Genomic DNA, 16,618 nt, shown 5'->3' on the forward strand with positions numbered 1-16,618 from the left:
CTTTTTATGGACGAATGTGTCCTTGTGAGGATTTCGGGGGAAAGTTGTAGGAGTTGCTGGTAAAATTTCAAAAATATATTAAACCTTGCAACTCAAAAAATGCATCAAAAAAACCCAAAAACAGTCACATCAACCACAAAACCCAAACATCAAACTAGAAATAATATTCCCACAAGGGATGAGTAGCTGTAAAGAAGATATAGACCGAAAAATGGTGATAGTGTCATAACATGAAGTGTTTTATTCGACATAAACATCTACTTACGGAAAATAGCGTCGTCCCTTTTGAGACGTATAGTACATAAAAGGAAAAGAAAATAAAGTAAAGTAAAGTTCATCATGTATAAAGCATTATGTAGAAAAGGAAAGAAGGAAGGGAAAAAGGAAACAAAAAAAAATTGAACTGTTGCATACTTTATCGCCATATCACGTCCTCATACATATATGTGAGTCTATGTTATGTGTACACATAAAAATGGAGAAAGCATAACAAGAGAAACTTAAAAAAAAGTTTTTTTTTTATTCCATATTGTTTTGCTGGTGATGAGAAAGGAACGGAAGGAGAAGTCGAGACTTTTATAGAACGTGTGTGCATGTATGTTGACCGAAAAAGTGAACTGAGACACAGATTTTTTTATAATAGTTTGCTAAAACTTTTCGTCTATCAAATATACATGTGACATTGTCATCATATCGCATGATTGTATATGTATGTCATTATGGCAAACTATACACTTTTATCGTAGTTTTCTGATGCGGCTACGGTCTACTGACTTAATTTGCAAATGTGTGCGCGAAACTTTTATTTTCTGTAGTTTACTTCTTCGTTTTCTTCTATTATATTTTTTCATTTATTTGATAAGAAGTTTCGGTTCTCTTTACTGTTTACTCAAATAACAAAATGAAATGTTTTAGAGTTATCAGTATGCGAAGACTGCCATAATTGAAGTATTTTTTTTTGCTTTAATTTATATTTGCATCCGTTATAGCATTTCCTGAGACTTTGCGTACTATCAATGTCAATTGACATAAAGAGAAAAATGCCGCGTGATATGATTCATGCATTTTTATGAGTTGTCTGTGATTTGGAATGAAGAAAATTATGTTTTGAATTATTTCATCAGAATTGCTTTTAAATATTGTGTTTTATTTACTTTTGAGAATTTCTTCAACAACCAAAATCTCAATTCACGAAATAATATTCAAGTTCACAGCTTAACCCCCTCAATCCATCAATAAACCACCTCAAATTACCAAGATTATAAACAATTTCTCACATTCTTCTTCCACTTACAAACATTATAAAGACATTTACATGCCAAAAAAGTGTCTGCCTTGAAGGCGGTTTTTGATGATGATAATGAAAAATTTTTCTAATCACAATTTTCAATTACAAAAACATCGACCATGACCTCCTTTTTTATTCTTTCATTTACTTTCGACTTGTGTCTTAATTGTTTCTTATATATACGTGACGTACGCAAAATATTTTTGTTCCTACTCACCGGAGAATTTCTCACCAAAAGTATTTGGAGGAGCAATTTTATATATATTTTGGGGGGATGAAAGACTGATGGGCGGATGGATTTATGGTTTGAGATGTGGAAATAAATATCACTCCAGAGTCTCTCAAATTTGACTGGCATGTTGATTTGCTTAAAGAGAGGAAAATTTTCTGAGCACAAAAGGGTTTTTCTTCAATGATTTTTCATATTTTTGTTCATCAACGTGGCTCGCTCCAAAAAAATAAATTTTCTCATTTCTTGTTCATCAAAGAGAAGCAAAGAAAAGACAAGTGGAATAGCACTTCCGAAAATAAAATGAAATTGTTGTGGAAAAAGGAAGAAAAAACTTTTTTTCCATTCTATAAAAACAAGACGGAGTGGGATGAAGAAGAAGTTAAGAAAATGGGTGAGAATTATATATAACGCAACCATTCGCATGTATATTTTATCTGTTTCCTTCTCACCATCATCATCATCGTCATCGTAGCATTTTTCACTGATGTTCTTCTTATTCTTCAACGTCTTTTAAGAAGGGTAAGAAATGGCATTATGGAGATGGGTGAAAAATTTTCCATCTTCTTCTTTTCATCCGTCGACAATTTCCATTTACCCCATACCATACCGGCAGGTTCTGTTTTGCCTTTATGGAAGGAGTGAGGTGACGAAAAATTGTTGCAACAAAAGGGCGATGCTTTCTCTCGTTCATGTGTGGGTGGTGAAGAAAGAAAAGACTTTTTTTTTCGAGCGACCGTTTTCATTTCCCTTTAATATGGAATAGAAAGTGTGGCATGGCATGAAAATATGCGATAGGCACAGATTTCCTCTCAATTGTTTGAAATGTCTACGTATACAGATTTTTTTTATGTGTCTGAAATTTTTTTTTCTTTGCCAATCTACACCCCCAAACAAGGATTTCAATTCTATTGTGATGATGATCATCATTTATAGTAGAGAATGGTCCTCGTTATGTATACACACATGTGGCACACTTGAAGACAAAACAAAATATGTTAATCACTTGAAATGATATCAACATATGAGAAGAAAATTCTTTTATATATCTTGGGATTCCGCATCCCTCCGGCTACATATTTTCTTTTCTTTTCTCCATTTCTTTTTCGTTCTGGTGTTGAATAATAATAAGAAGTGTGTAAAATACATTCTTGACCTTTTCACACACAACCTGTGTGTATTTTTTTTTTCTCTTTTATTTTCTTCATTCTGTATGTCGCACAATTCTTTTGTGGAAGCACATGTGGTGGATTTGTGAGTCATGCACCTTTTTACATAATTCTTTGGGTTTCCTAATATCAGTCTATATACGCATGTATGTATGCAGACAGACGTCGAAATATATATTTTGGAAGGTCAATGTATTAGATATGCGTGACATATGTATCTGTGCTTCCAGACACAACAAATTTTTTTTTTCTTTTATTTCTTTGTTAATTAAAAATTCAATTCGCATTCAACTTGATGAATTCTTACTTCTTACTTTTTAGTGTCTTCGACTAAATTAATAAAAAACTACAGGTAGAAAAAATGCAATGCATAAATTTTAATAGCGGAATCAGTTTTTGAAGCTTTTGAATTTGAATTTAGAAAATGAAGTTTTTGTGATTTGAATTTTAATTTTTTGTGGTTTTGGACAACTTCCATTGAATAAGTTTGTCTAGGTATTTTTTGAAGATTTTCCATGAAGTCTCTATGGTCAAATTACCCAAAAGCTTTCTCAAAATATACTAGCCACTTCTCGTGAAATTACATAAATTTATTTTCATGAATGAACCATATAAAGTCACATGTTTCTTGCGAACTTTGATTAAATTCCATTAAAAAACATCACGAAACTTTGACTGACATTTCCGGGTTTTCGGTGACTGAAACTGCAAATCTGACTTTCTGATGCTGTGAAATTAAAATTTTAAATTTTTCTCTGGTTCATTTTATTCTAGAACATAAAATTTAGAAGGGGACGAATTTTGTTGCATTTTGACAAAAGCAAAAATCATGTCGAAAAAATCACATCCAGAAAAAATTTCTAACAACGCAATGATCCAACCTTCAAAATGACTTAGAACTCCTTCTTATTCTTTTCATCTATAAATATTCCTCGTTTAAAATTTTTGCATATTTTTGCATGTATAGAAAAGACCGAAATGACATTGAAGTTTACATTTGAATTTTTTTTGTATTTTAAATATTTATAACCTCGAACATCTTCGGTCATTGGTCTCTGTGAGATGCATATAATGAGAATTATCAATTCACTCAAAATGATGAGAATGATCTAAAAATATTGTAAATTGATTAGCAGCAATAAATAAGAATAACAAGAAAGAGCATCTAAAAGTCATTCTAAAATGTATTCTTGATGAATAAATACATCCAGACTCCATCAATTTAAATAAAAACTTGCAAAAAAAAAATTATTATTGCTATTATATTCATAGTCCGTCTTCTATACAACCGAAATTTTTATTGACGTACTTTTTGCATGATTGTATAGAAGCTATTGACTGTGCACTCTATGTGCTAATAAACACATGGCCGAATATCTTATTCTTAGACTCTGTCCGTCTGGAGTAAAGAATAGAATGGAGGGAATGGAATAAGAAGTAAAACTCTGCAGTCGAAAATGTGTTTCAAGGTTATACAGCAAGTAGACAGTCAAAAAACTATTCATATAAAGCCTGCTTAGTTGTGTCTAATAGCTCAGAATGTCGTTTCGAACAATTTTTTTTTTCATATATTTATATTTATTTTTTTTTTCGTCTGCGATTCTTGTCTTCTCCTCTTTTTTGCCATTTTCGTTAGGTTCGGGATCATTCCGTTCTTTATTATTCTTAATATTATTATTATTTTTTCGGGAATTGCTGTTCATTAGAATGTTGCAAATAATAATGAATGTGCGAGCTATGAGTGTATTTGAGATGGAGAGCAATAAGAAGGAAAACAAAAAAAAAACTAGTCTGTCTGATAAATTGAATAAATTATTGTACAAAAAAATATTTCTCGTTTTCTTCTTCTTGATGTTCCTTAAATGCTTTATGAGTCGCAGATTTGTCTGGATTGTATTATTGACATTAATAGTGCAGTGAGTTAGGTAGGGAGAAGGTTAAGGGATATTTTTGAAGGGAATATGGTGAGTTGAAACTAAAATCAGTTCTAAAATTGTACAAAAATCCAAAAATTCATAAATATTATCTTTATCATGATATATTTGTATTTATTCATTAGACTAATTGTTTTAATATATTCAATTATTTGATAATAATCAAATTTGTATAGAAAATTCACATTAAAACCAATTCCATTGCTCGTCGACTGTACAATGCCCTTTTGCATTTAACTCTTTGTTCTCTAAATCGACGCGAATTATTCATATTCATGATGATAAATTACCAATAGCATTAAAAAAAACTTGAAATGTGACTGAGAATAATCAAATATCAAATTATCAGGATAAGAAGACAATCTCTGTCTAAATTTAATTCTATTCCATACTTTATTGCCCCACTAAATGTTAATGAAACAAAATTTTCAAAGTCAGACGGTCATTATATAACAGAAAAAGAACAAAACTCTAGTCAAAATAGATCACGTCATAGTTGCGGTTAGTTTATTCAAGGTTGAATTATAATTTCTTGTCCATTACACATGTTCTTCATTTTTTTATACATTAGAAGCACTTCATGAGCAATCATTTTTTTGTTTTATAAAGAATTAATTTTCGGCTTTTCGGCTAATCAACGAAAATTGAAACTTTGCAGTTTCTAAGACACTCGCATATGCGGTAATGTGTGTCTAGATGTTGATGATGTATTGGTATGCACTTGAAAAAAAAAAATAGAATTCTTGTCTTCTTCTTTCACTTTCCGACTATTTAGATTCATTTTTCGCTGTGCAAATATTTTTTGTGTTGTAGGGAATATGAAGAAGAAATTGAGTAGCGCGTAGTTGAGAATTCAGTTTTGGAGTTTCTGATGTGGAGGATTCTTGTGATTTTTAGTTGTGCATTAAATGGAATTATTGGTAAATTTAAAGTGATGCATTCGAAATTTAAAAGATTTTTTGAAAAATTATTTTAAAATCCGTGAAGAAAATAGAAATTTTCAGGATTCAGTATTACAATTACAACATTGTTTGCAAAATAACATTTGATATATGATGAAATTAGCGTGTGCAAGTGCAATTTATAACTTGACATTAATACTGCTTTCTAACTGGATATTTCTCCATTTTTTATCTACTTTGTTTTATTTTATTTAATAAAAATCTTATCTTGATGATAAGAGAAAAGTACATTAACTCTCTCTATGGGGTCTGAATTGTAAATTTTATAAGAGGTGTTTTGTGATTTTTAGAAGAAATTTTATGAAAATGTCAGCAAATTTGCAGTTTATATAAAAGCTAAAACACGATATATCCCAAAAATATCCACTATCTTCCCCCATCTTTTATAATCTTCTCACTCACAGCACGACATAGACAAATGCATACACCAAATCATGGATATTTATAGGAATTAAGATACATAGACGATACTCATACTGACTTTGTCTCTTCTTCTATTTTCGCAAGATAAAAAAAAAATTATATGTGCTTAATTACGACACTACGATGCCACGCTCTTGACTTTGAAATTCGCATCTCTTTCCCGTGCATATGTGTGCCTTTATTTTTGCACTTCTCGTTTTTCTTTTATTTTGTTTTTGTCGTTGAGCTAGAGTTTAAAGAACTAATTTGACAGTGATGAACAAATTCAAGGTTAAATGAGAGTAGAAAAAAAAATTGTTATAATCGCAATTCTATGACTTTGATGAGGTTTATTTTGGAAAAATTTGTGCATTTGAGTGACAAGATTGATTCATTTGGTTTAATTTGAACTTTTTGGGGTGTTTAATAATTTTTAAAAAATTATTTTGGAAACCTAAAACTGAATCAAAATAGAAATTGCTCATATAATACCAAAAAAAGTTTACAAGAACAACTAGATTGACATTGAAACTAGAGACGACATGTGTAATATTTCTATGTTTTGCAATTCGTATTAATAGGTCACACCTGATAAACTACAAAATTCAATTTACTATTTAGATCATCAAAGTAAAATAGTTATTCTTATCAGCAATATACTTTCGAATTAATCATATTCTAATATAGAGAAAGCTTCTGATTATTTCCGCATTTGAATTTTTATTGTGAGTAAGCAAATTTAGGAGAATTTTTATATTTTCCAAAACGTAAACAATCTAAAGTACTCGTGTCTGTAGTTAAATGAAATATATATAATAAAATAGTACGAAATATAAAACCTAATCGTGCCAGTCAGTTCTAACGTGTCACTTAAGTGGATCAGGATGTTAATAGAAGTATAGAATTTCTTTATAGTTTTTATGGTATACAATTTTTGAAACTAATTCAGACGTAATTCCTGTTGGAAATTATGTCTTGAAGGAAATATTAAGAGGAAGTTTGGGAGAGTTAATTTTATGGGGTTTTTAATTGGATTGCTGCAAATTTTGGTGTTTTGAGGTTTAATTTCGGAAGTTTTTACGCAAAATGGTTGGTTTAAGTTAATTTGAGGGCATTAAATATATAAAATTGAATATTTCTATCAAGACAGCAATTCACAGCATTAGATGTGCACTCAAATAATAACCACAGACTTTCCTGTCTACACATTAGATCACTAGAAGATATCTCATGTGGTTATATGTAATACGATCATTTAACAACGCTAATACAATTTATCAAAATAAATTTGAATTTTTTGCGAATAAAACTACAAAAGTGTACTTGAAAATCTGTTAAAAAATTCATATGATCTTGTTGAATTCATGAGTTGTTCGTTTTATTACACACTAAATTTCTATATATGATTCTAATTGTAATACATTTTGTAAAAATGTGACTCTTTTGAGTTGAGTAGATTTTGAGACTTTAATTGTTTTTTTAATAAAAATTTTTGATGAATATAACAATTTAGACTTTTAAAAAATTGTCCAAAAATTTTAAATGTTATTGAATTTATTTTCATATACCCCAAATAACCTTCAAATAAATCCCCAAAATCTTTTCTATCAAATCCAGAAGCGCAAAATAAAAACTGCAACTACAAACAAAATTTCACAGTCTAATCTCAAATTTTATTCCATACTATCGCAGAACCACAGAATAAAAGTATATCAACAACACAAGTGTTTCCTTGTAAAACACTTTATACTTTCAAAAAATAGTTTAAAAATGCACGTAGACCATGTGTACATATTGGGTCCAGATGCTTTATATACTTTGATTTCTTAACCATTAATGTCACAACATTTCTAAAACAAGTACCGATTATCATTTTAAAGTTTATTTTTTGACATTAAGTAAGATTTCGTATTTAAAAATAGAATTGAAAATATAAACAAGAGGAGATTCTTATGAATGATGATGAGATTAGGAATGGAATAGTGTGAAAGGTTTGATAAGGAAATTGAGCTTGATAAGGTGTGTTTTATACATTTTAGGAATTTCTCGTTTGTCAAATTTTGCAATGTATTAATATTTGCGTTGATAATAGAGTTTAAAAAGTATTACCGGTGAATTTTATTAAGTTAAAAAATATATAAATTTTATTATGGGTATTATTTAAAAGCTAAAAATAAAAATTGAAAGATGAATTTAAAATTTTAGCAAATATCATGAGAAAATTCGTTGGATTTGGAATTGTCCATCTTAGATCTTAGGAGTTTTGGAATTATTAGTGAATAAAATTCATAAAATTGAGCATGATCAATTAGATTGATTGAGTATACTCTTAAGTATACTCATATTGATTTGACTGAATATATCCATTGCCTCTTAGGGATTACCATACTTTCATCAATGAAAAATATAGTCATCCAGCTAATAATTTGAGCATTTATATTCTCATAAAATGACAAAACACATAGAACATTTAAAATTTCCGAAACAGTCACAAAGAAACATCATTCAAAGTTACTAGTTCGCAAAATTATTATTCTAAAAATAATTTAGGTTAAAAATTATTGAGGTGACATAAATTAATAACAATAAATCAGCATAATTAAGTCAAAATCAGTCAATTTACTGTATTTAAAGTCTTCAAACTTATTTTCATAAGATTTTAAAAAAAATCTCATTTTTTTCTTGTTGCTACCCTTCAAAAACCCCCCGAAAAAAAATCTATCAACCCATCCATTAATAATATAGATAGATGTGTTCATCCAAAAAAAATACAATACTCGTTATCTATGTTTATTTTTAAACACACATTCTTCATTATATTATTTTTATTATAGAAGCATAAAGAAACAAGAGAAAAATAAGAAAAAAAACTTATCGTCTTGCGTAACAACAGATGGTTAATATTACAGTTTATGAAAGGCATGATTTGAGATTATAACTTGCCAAAAACAATGATTGAAAGATATTTCATTGAAGATTTAAATTAACAAAAAATCTTTATTTTTTCTATCATTCTAGGAGAATAACAACAACACCAGCAAAATGGTGGACACCCAACACTTTTGTCTGCGATGGAATAATTATCAGAGCAGCATTACATCGGCATTTGAGAATCTTCGCGATGATGAGGATTTTGTCGATGTTACATTGGCCTGTGATGGAAGGAGCTTAAAAGCTCATCGCGTTGTATTATCAGCATGTAGTCCTTACTTTCGCGAGCTCTTAAAGGTGAGTTAACGGTAGCTGTTATTTGCTAATGCAATTTAAAGAACATTGTACACTTTAAAAAAAAATTACATGAAGGAGAGAGAAAAAAATGTGTTTTTAAGTAGCACAAACATCTGTCGCCCTTGTCTTCCAACTTCTTACTTTTAATTTTTGAAGATTTTGGAGTTTTTTTTAAGGGGACTTGATTGTGTCGTGGAGGCATTTTGTCAATTTTTAGGATTTATTGAATTTGAAATTTTGAGTCTTGATTTGATCCATCCGAATCGAATAAGATACGTTAGAAATAGTCATTAACCAGTTCTAATGTATTTTTGTCCAATTGAGCGACAAGTCCATTAAACATAATTCAAAAATTAAGCCATTAAATTCAAATAATCCCTAAAATGCGCTCAAAATTCAGCATCGTCCTTACTTCCTCCTGCACTTCTTGTCATTGATGTTGAAACAAGTTGAAGTCATGAAAGTTTCTCTTCTCCGATGTACACTTATTTTCATGTGGTGGTTTCAATTGTAAGCCGGATGTAACAAACAACCGAAAAAATTAAAGAAGAAGAATCATGTACACAAAAAAAAAAAAATTGAAATGCACAACTTGAAAAAAATGAGAGAGTTTTGTGGCTTGAAATAAGTCAGCAAATAATAATAGAATGTAATTATATGCCGTAGCCCCTTCTCCACATTTTCGCATCCGCAAATTTTCGGCGATGCACAAAAATAACATTAAATGCAATTTTTGCTGCCTGTTTTTTTTTTCGTGAATACCATTTATTGTACGTTATGTATGAGTGATGTGGCAATGATGAAAATAACATACAGAAAAAAAAGGTTCAAAATCAACTCATAGTGAATGCAAAAAAATGATAATTGCGAGATTTTTTTTTGATTATTTCGGTGAATGAATTTTGCCAATTTTTTTTATGTACCCTCCTCAACATTTTTTTTGGAGATTATTAAAAAGAAGAGAAACAGCAGCACAAAAACATTTTTTTTTTTCGTGCATTCGTAATTATTTTTTAATACATGAAGCATTGAAAATTGTGCAGCACACCGAACACGAATTCCACCAAATTTCTCTTTACTGCAGTTTTTTTTGTGCTGTGCGAACCAACGAAAAGTTTTTTTTTATTGCCATCAACTTTTTTTTCATTCATTCATTCATAATTATATACAATTGCAAATCAATGATTTATTCATTTTTTGTGTTGTATTTCCCGATGGCCTGCACTTTTATTTCATTCAATTATAATTTTTTATTTTATCATTTTTTTTTGTGTGTGCACATTTGCATTCATTATTTCGTTGACCATTTTTATTTCTTCTCATATAACTTACACCGAAAAAAAATTATCGTTTGATTAAAAAAATTGGCATTTAATTTGAATTTGAAAGTAGTTGATGAGAAATTATGAGATTTTAAATTAATGGGAATTTGGTTTTAATTTGTTGAATATTTGAGATGATTTTTAATTTTGCGATGAGTTGGTAGGGTTGAGAAATTCATTTTTGAGAGCTTTGAATTGTGGAAAATTAAGTTTCTGAACATTTTGGGCTCATCAAACTTTGTGCGTATCAAACAATTACAAATTTGCATATTATATTGAATTGTCATTAAATGTTGTCTTTCGATCTAACATAATTAACAATTACAAGACTTGCAAATGTGAATAATCACTAATTACTCATTTCCGTCGGTCAAATTTCCTAAAATTTACATTTACATGACATAATCCTTACAATCTTAAATTTAATTTAATTTAGATTTGTCTAACAAAATAATGATTCATAGACGATTAGCGGAAATAGTTGAATGAATAGCCCAAAAAAATCATATTAAATTTTGAGTCATCTAAAAATTGATGACAGTTTAGATTAATAAAAAAAATTTGTGATTAACTCTGGAAATTTTCAAATGACTTTAGCATTTTGCAATATAAAAACTTAAAAATAGAAAAATAAATTTAATGAACATTTAAAAAATTTTAATTGCACATAAACTTGTCAATTTTTCTAATAGATTTGACCATTTTTTTTGTGAAGTTCAAAGCTATTTTGCACAAAAAATTTTCCGCTTGTGTTCATAAAATATGTCATCAATGTCAAATTTATAGCATCAAATTTTTAATTTCCAACAGAAACTTTGATATTAAAATTGAAAAATAAATGCAAAAATTGCAAAATATTTGATTTTTATAATTATTTGAAAGTGAATTTTCAAGTCACATTTTTATTATCAAAAAATTCCCAATCTTTATTTATCTCGAATCAGCAAAACAAATTCATTCACGAACCGACAACCTTAAATGTCAACATACAAAAACAACAAAAGAGTCCAACAGCTTTCATTATTTTGCACCACAAATATTTTCGTACAAACTCAAATGTTGTCAAGGACACTTTCTAAAATGCATCACAATTTTTTATTTTACGTCTTAAAATGTGCATTTTTAAAGTTGCAGACACAAGAAAATTTTACCTCTTTTGCTGATGCAAGAGTGATTAAGAGGAATGAAGAAGTAGAAAACAAGTCACACAGTTGACTCATGGATAATTTTGAAATGTGTTAAACACTTTTTGTCCTACATATTCACTATTCAATGCTTTTGTGGAATGAAAAATAAAACCTTTTTCTTTAACGTCTCAAAGTATTAAATTTCGTTTCGGGATATCTCATTTGTTTATTGGATGCTTACGTTTTGCATGCACTCGATTTATTGCATTCGAAAATTGGAATTTAGTCTCAATTTTTAAAGTTTCCTTTTTTGACTTTCTCTTGAGTTGAGAAGGATTTGAGCCAGATTTGAGACTATTTATCTGCTGTTAAAATAATTGGAATTGAGTGATTAATAGGATATTGAGTTTTGTGGGTTATTTGAGAATTTTCGATCTAGTTTTAGTTGGGATTTTTGTATAAATTTTGTATATTTTTGGTTTGATATTTAAGATCTTCCGGATTCTTAGTGCCGAATTTGGTTTAAATTTGGTTGATAACAGCGGAGTCACGCTGGCCTTAGGCTTGATTTTTGATCGATTAATCGACTTTGTCATTCTTAAATGTCATAAATTCTACAAAAATGATTTTATCAGTTGCAATTTTAAATGTTATGCAGACGAGTAACCAAAACTGCTCATAAATCATGAAAAATGCATATCAAAGGAACTTCCACTCATATCATCACCAAGTTAATTATTCAACCCACCATTTGAACTCTAATTTGATATTTCCTTTATAAAAAAAAGCAAAATTCTCCAAACAATTTCATGCAAATTCACAATCATTGCCCTCGAAAAAATGCCTAAACTATACACATTAATATAAATAAAAAAAAGTCTAGCAGTTTATCGACCATTGCACTTTAAATTTGTATAAATAAATATTTTTTTTCAAATGACAAATAAAGTGACAATAAAAAAATAAAAATAGTGCAATGAATTAGGTGACAGACAATATAAAAAAAATTTTGGAATTTTTTTTTCGATTAAATATTTTTTTTTTGCTAATTAAGAGCATTGCCCCTGCTTCAATTCATTTCTTATATGAGAAGTTGTGTATAATTAACTTCAACTAATTGTACAGCTTTTAATTTGAATACATTTTGCATAAATTTTCACTTTTTTGGCCTTTATTTTTCATTATTTCTACGGGGCGAAAGCTGACTTGTGTGCATTACATTTTATAAAAAATGTAGGAAATAAGAAGAAGAACATGAAATTTATGGCATTTACGACAGAAAAATTTGTATCTTCCATGACATTATTTAAAGTCATAAATGTTATGTAATTACACCATCCACAGTTGTTGTTGATAGCAATTAACATTAACGTAAAAATGCATTTTTATTTCGAGAGTTTCTTAAAGAAAATTCCAATTTTTATGGATTGTACAACGTGCAGACTTAACAAAAAAAAAAAAAAATTTGTCTCAAAACTTATTTAATTTTCTATTTTCAGAGTACCCCATGCAAACATCCAGTTATTGTCCTTCAAGATGTTGCATTTACGGATCTTCATGCCCTCGTCGAGTTCATCTATCACGGTGAAGTGAACGTTCATCAACGATCATTGAGTTCCTTTTTAAAGACAGCTGAAGTTCTTCGTGTGTCTGGTTTAACACAACAACAGGCTGAGGAGACTCACAATGTATGTGTCATATATTTATTTTAAACTCAATTAATTCATTTAATCTAACGGAACATTTTCATTCTCTCATCTTTTGATGCACAAAATTTACAGTTAGCTCAAGTACAAAGTTTGGCACAACCTGGTGGACGAACACCATTGAATCATCATCAAAGTTTCACTGATAAATTGGTTGAGGAGGCACTTCAATTTCCACATGGTGCATCACCTCCACCTCATTTGAATAATATGCATAATCCATCAGGTAAGCTTGACTATAATTCAATTTAACACATCGTAAATTAATTCATGGTATAAAAAAATTATTTACTTTCAGCTCATTCTGGCGCAACTGTCAATCAATTATTGCGTCGTGCCGCCGCCGCAGCTGCAATGAGACGTGAACGCAACAGCTCATGTCATTCAGATGATTTACAATTGAAACGTCATCGTCCAGATAGTGGACTTATGGGTCCGAATATAAATAATAACAACAACAATTTAGATATCATCAATCACATGCCACAGATAACTGCAACTGATTTCTCGACCAATATTAAGCACATGAATAATATTTCGCCACATATTAAAGATACTGATCGTTTGGATGTAAAGACACCTAATGGTGAGTATTACAACCTGACATTATTGTATCTCTGAGCAATCAAGCCTAATTAAATTAAGTTTCTCTAATCCTAGGCAACAATAATAATACATTGAGCACAAACAATAACAATCCAAACAGTAACAACAACAATTTAAAAGAGACAATTAATTTGACGACAAATGGCAATGGTGGTGGAAGTTTGGGATCAACAACAGACAAGGAGAGTTTGACGCCATCACCTTCAGCAAGATCAACGGATGATGTTAAAACGGAACCGATGGAATTAGTTAGTAACAGCATTAGTCACGATGATGAGCACAGTAATGATTCAGTTGTTGACGCCGATCGACATTCGAGTAATGGAAATGAGTCAAAGGGACCGCTTAGGTAAATATTTTTAATCGGGGATGTGGTCAGATGTGGGAAAGATTGAGATTGGACATGGACTCAATCTCAATTTGGTTAGCAAAAGAGCTCAAAATTATTATTCAGCATCTGATCATGTACCTGATATTTAAAATATGAATGGTTTGTTATGATAACTGTGCACATAAAGATTAAAATATTTTAGTGGATCACATGAGGATGACATGGAAACAGGAAGTATTCATAATCATACAGCACCTCCATTTCTAATGTCACCGAGCGATAAACTCTTCCCTCCACCCGGCTCATTCAACTTCTCAATGGCTGCTCTAACTGATCCAAATGCTCTTGCTAGTGAGTACTATTTTGGTATGACTACTTTGCAGTCTTTTGCTGGAAAATTTCGAGATTAATGCTCTCGAAGTTTTCACTGTATAGATTTCAATTTGATAAAAAAATCTAAAAAATTTCTATTTTTTTCCTAATTCTTCTTGTAGATTTCAACTCAATGCAAAATGCTGCCGCTGAACTGGCTGGATCGCCTCAAGGTAAGACAAGATTTTCCACTCACATTTTACTTCTTTTTTGATTTTAAATTTTTATAAATTTCATTTTTTGATTTTGAAATATACATAAAAATATTTTTTGGAATTGAATAGAACCACCAAAAAAATCAGATTTTTGATTTTTTAACACAAATAAATTACCAAAAAATAATTTTACCCCCATCCACGGTCGTTTGATTAAAAAAAATTCAAAAAAACAAAACGATTGAAATTATCCAACCATTTCATGAACAAAAAAATATGAACAGTAATAATAATAATATTATTAATCCAATTATTTTATATACAAAATTACCTTCTCACCTGAATTAATCAGTTATATAGAAATCAAAATTTATGAACCCCCTTTTAAATACCCCCGAAATTCCCAACCCCCCGTATTCCCCCTATATACACAAAAGTTAAATAAAAACTCATTAATGGTGATGATGTTTTACAACAACAACAAAGAAAAGGAATTGAAGAAAGGTCTTGAAAAAGAAATTTTTTTTTATGAACGAAACTTTTCTGTCGCAAAAAAATCCAAAGGAATTAAAAACTTTTTAAAATTTGTGGTTTTTGGCATCTTGATGTGATTTTCATTTTAGTTACATTTAATTAGATTAGATAATTCATCAGCAATGCAGACGTACAAATTCAACTGCTTTTTGGTATTTTACATTTATCAATGGTGTTTTATAATTTTTTATTCGCTTCAAACATAAACTAGAACAGAAAAGAAAAATTAACAGAAAAGTTTCAAATTGGCATTAATCGACAAGACCTTTTTATCAATTTCTTCTTCAATTCCTTCTAATTTTCGCTTCAGAAATCATTTTTTTTACAAAAAAATGACAAAACATTATCAACAAATCCGTCCAAAATTTAAAACAATGTTGTTGAATAAAAATCAGAAACATACATGCAAATTTTTTAGGTATTATGGTATATATAAATATTTAAGGCTTCCGGAAATAAAAACAATAAAAACCAAATTTTTAAGGAGAAAAACAATCTAAACATTTTCTCCAAAAACTATTTTATATTTACTACTAAAACCAAATAAATAGAATCTAACCTTGGACCGCTAAGACAACTGTTACATATTTAGATACTAATTCCATTCTAACTCATTTTCTTTAATATTCTTTAAGATGTACTTGGTGAAAAAAACAATATTAACTTCTGAAAAGATAAACTACGTTGTTCCTTAAATTTTTATTATTAAAATATCTTGTGGATTTAATGATTTTTTATTGAATGTGATTTGAAATTTTGTGTGACTTCTCTGGACAAACAGATCAACATGTCATCCATGACATTCCTTAAGTAGCATCTGAATCTGGCTCAACACCTGGCTGCTTTCAGTCAATTGCCAATCACAGACATTGCCTCTTATTTTGAGCTCAAAAAAAGCTATTGTCTCACAAACATGAATTTTTGACAACAAATTTTGGAGTACAACGCAAAAAAATTTTCGAAACCATAACAAAATCAAGGATCTCCTTTCAAGAAAATACTAGAAAAATCTCATTGCTAAGATTTCATCAGACGAAATTTAAAAAATTCATTCAGACCTTTTGTTAAGCATATCCATCCCACATCCCTTAAGTTTGTGATGACAACGTCCTATTACTCTACTAGTAAAACCATATGTATTTGCCAATTTATTGAATACAATAATTTTGTTACAGTAATACACATGTAACATAATTCATAATAGAATTACATCAACTATGAATGGGTAGTTCAAGTATTTTACAATTGAAATC

The 16,618-nt window shown here is 29.5% G+C and overlaps 1 protein-coding gene across 20 annotated transcripts in view; it reads left to right on the forward strand.

Annotated features, from left to right (window-relative positions):
- br (broad-complex core protein) overlaps positions 1-16,618 on the forward strand; it is a 91,372-nt gene that overhangs the window by 50,508 nt on the left and 24,246 nt on the right. For 7 of the 20 annotated variants that reach the window (XM_070646050.1, XM_070646047.1, XM_070646048.1 and 4 more), the window contains 7 exons: positions 9,003-9,212; positions 13,161-13,349; positions 13,443-13,593; positions 13,666-13,953; positions 14,013-14,322; positions 14,492-14,670; positions 14,799-14,849. In XM_070646050.1, the coding sequence (XP_070502151.1) occupies positions 9,027-9,212; positions 13,161-13,349; positions 13,443-13,593; positions 13,666-13,953; positions 14,013-14,322; positions 14,492-14,670; positions 14,799-14,849 (1,354 nt within the window). In that variant the 5' untranslated portion in view covers positions 9,003-9,026. Of the gene's footprint in view, positions 1-5,460; positions 5,541-9,002; positions 9,213-13,160; positions 13,350-13,442; positions 13,594-13,665; positions 13,954-14,012; positions 14,323-14,491; positions 14,671-14,798; positions 14,850-16,618 lie in introns of those variants that run through there. The other 13 variants (XM_070646039.1, XM_070646057.1, XM_070646052.1 and 10 more) reach the window with 5 other exon arrangements.

The sequence above is a fragment of the Chironomus tepperi genome, unplaced genomic scaffold, assembly GCF_022539635.2.
Source record: "Chironomus tepperi strain 1889 unplaced genomic scaffold, CSIRO-AGI_Ctep_v1 contig_359, whole genome shotgun sequence".
Taxonomy (NCBI): domain Eukaryota; kingdom Metazoa; phylum Arthropoda; class Insecta; order Diptera; family Chironomidae; genus Chironomus; species Chironomus tepperi.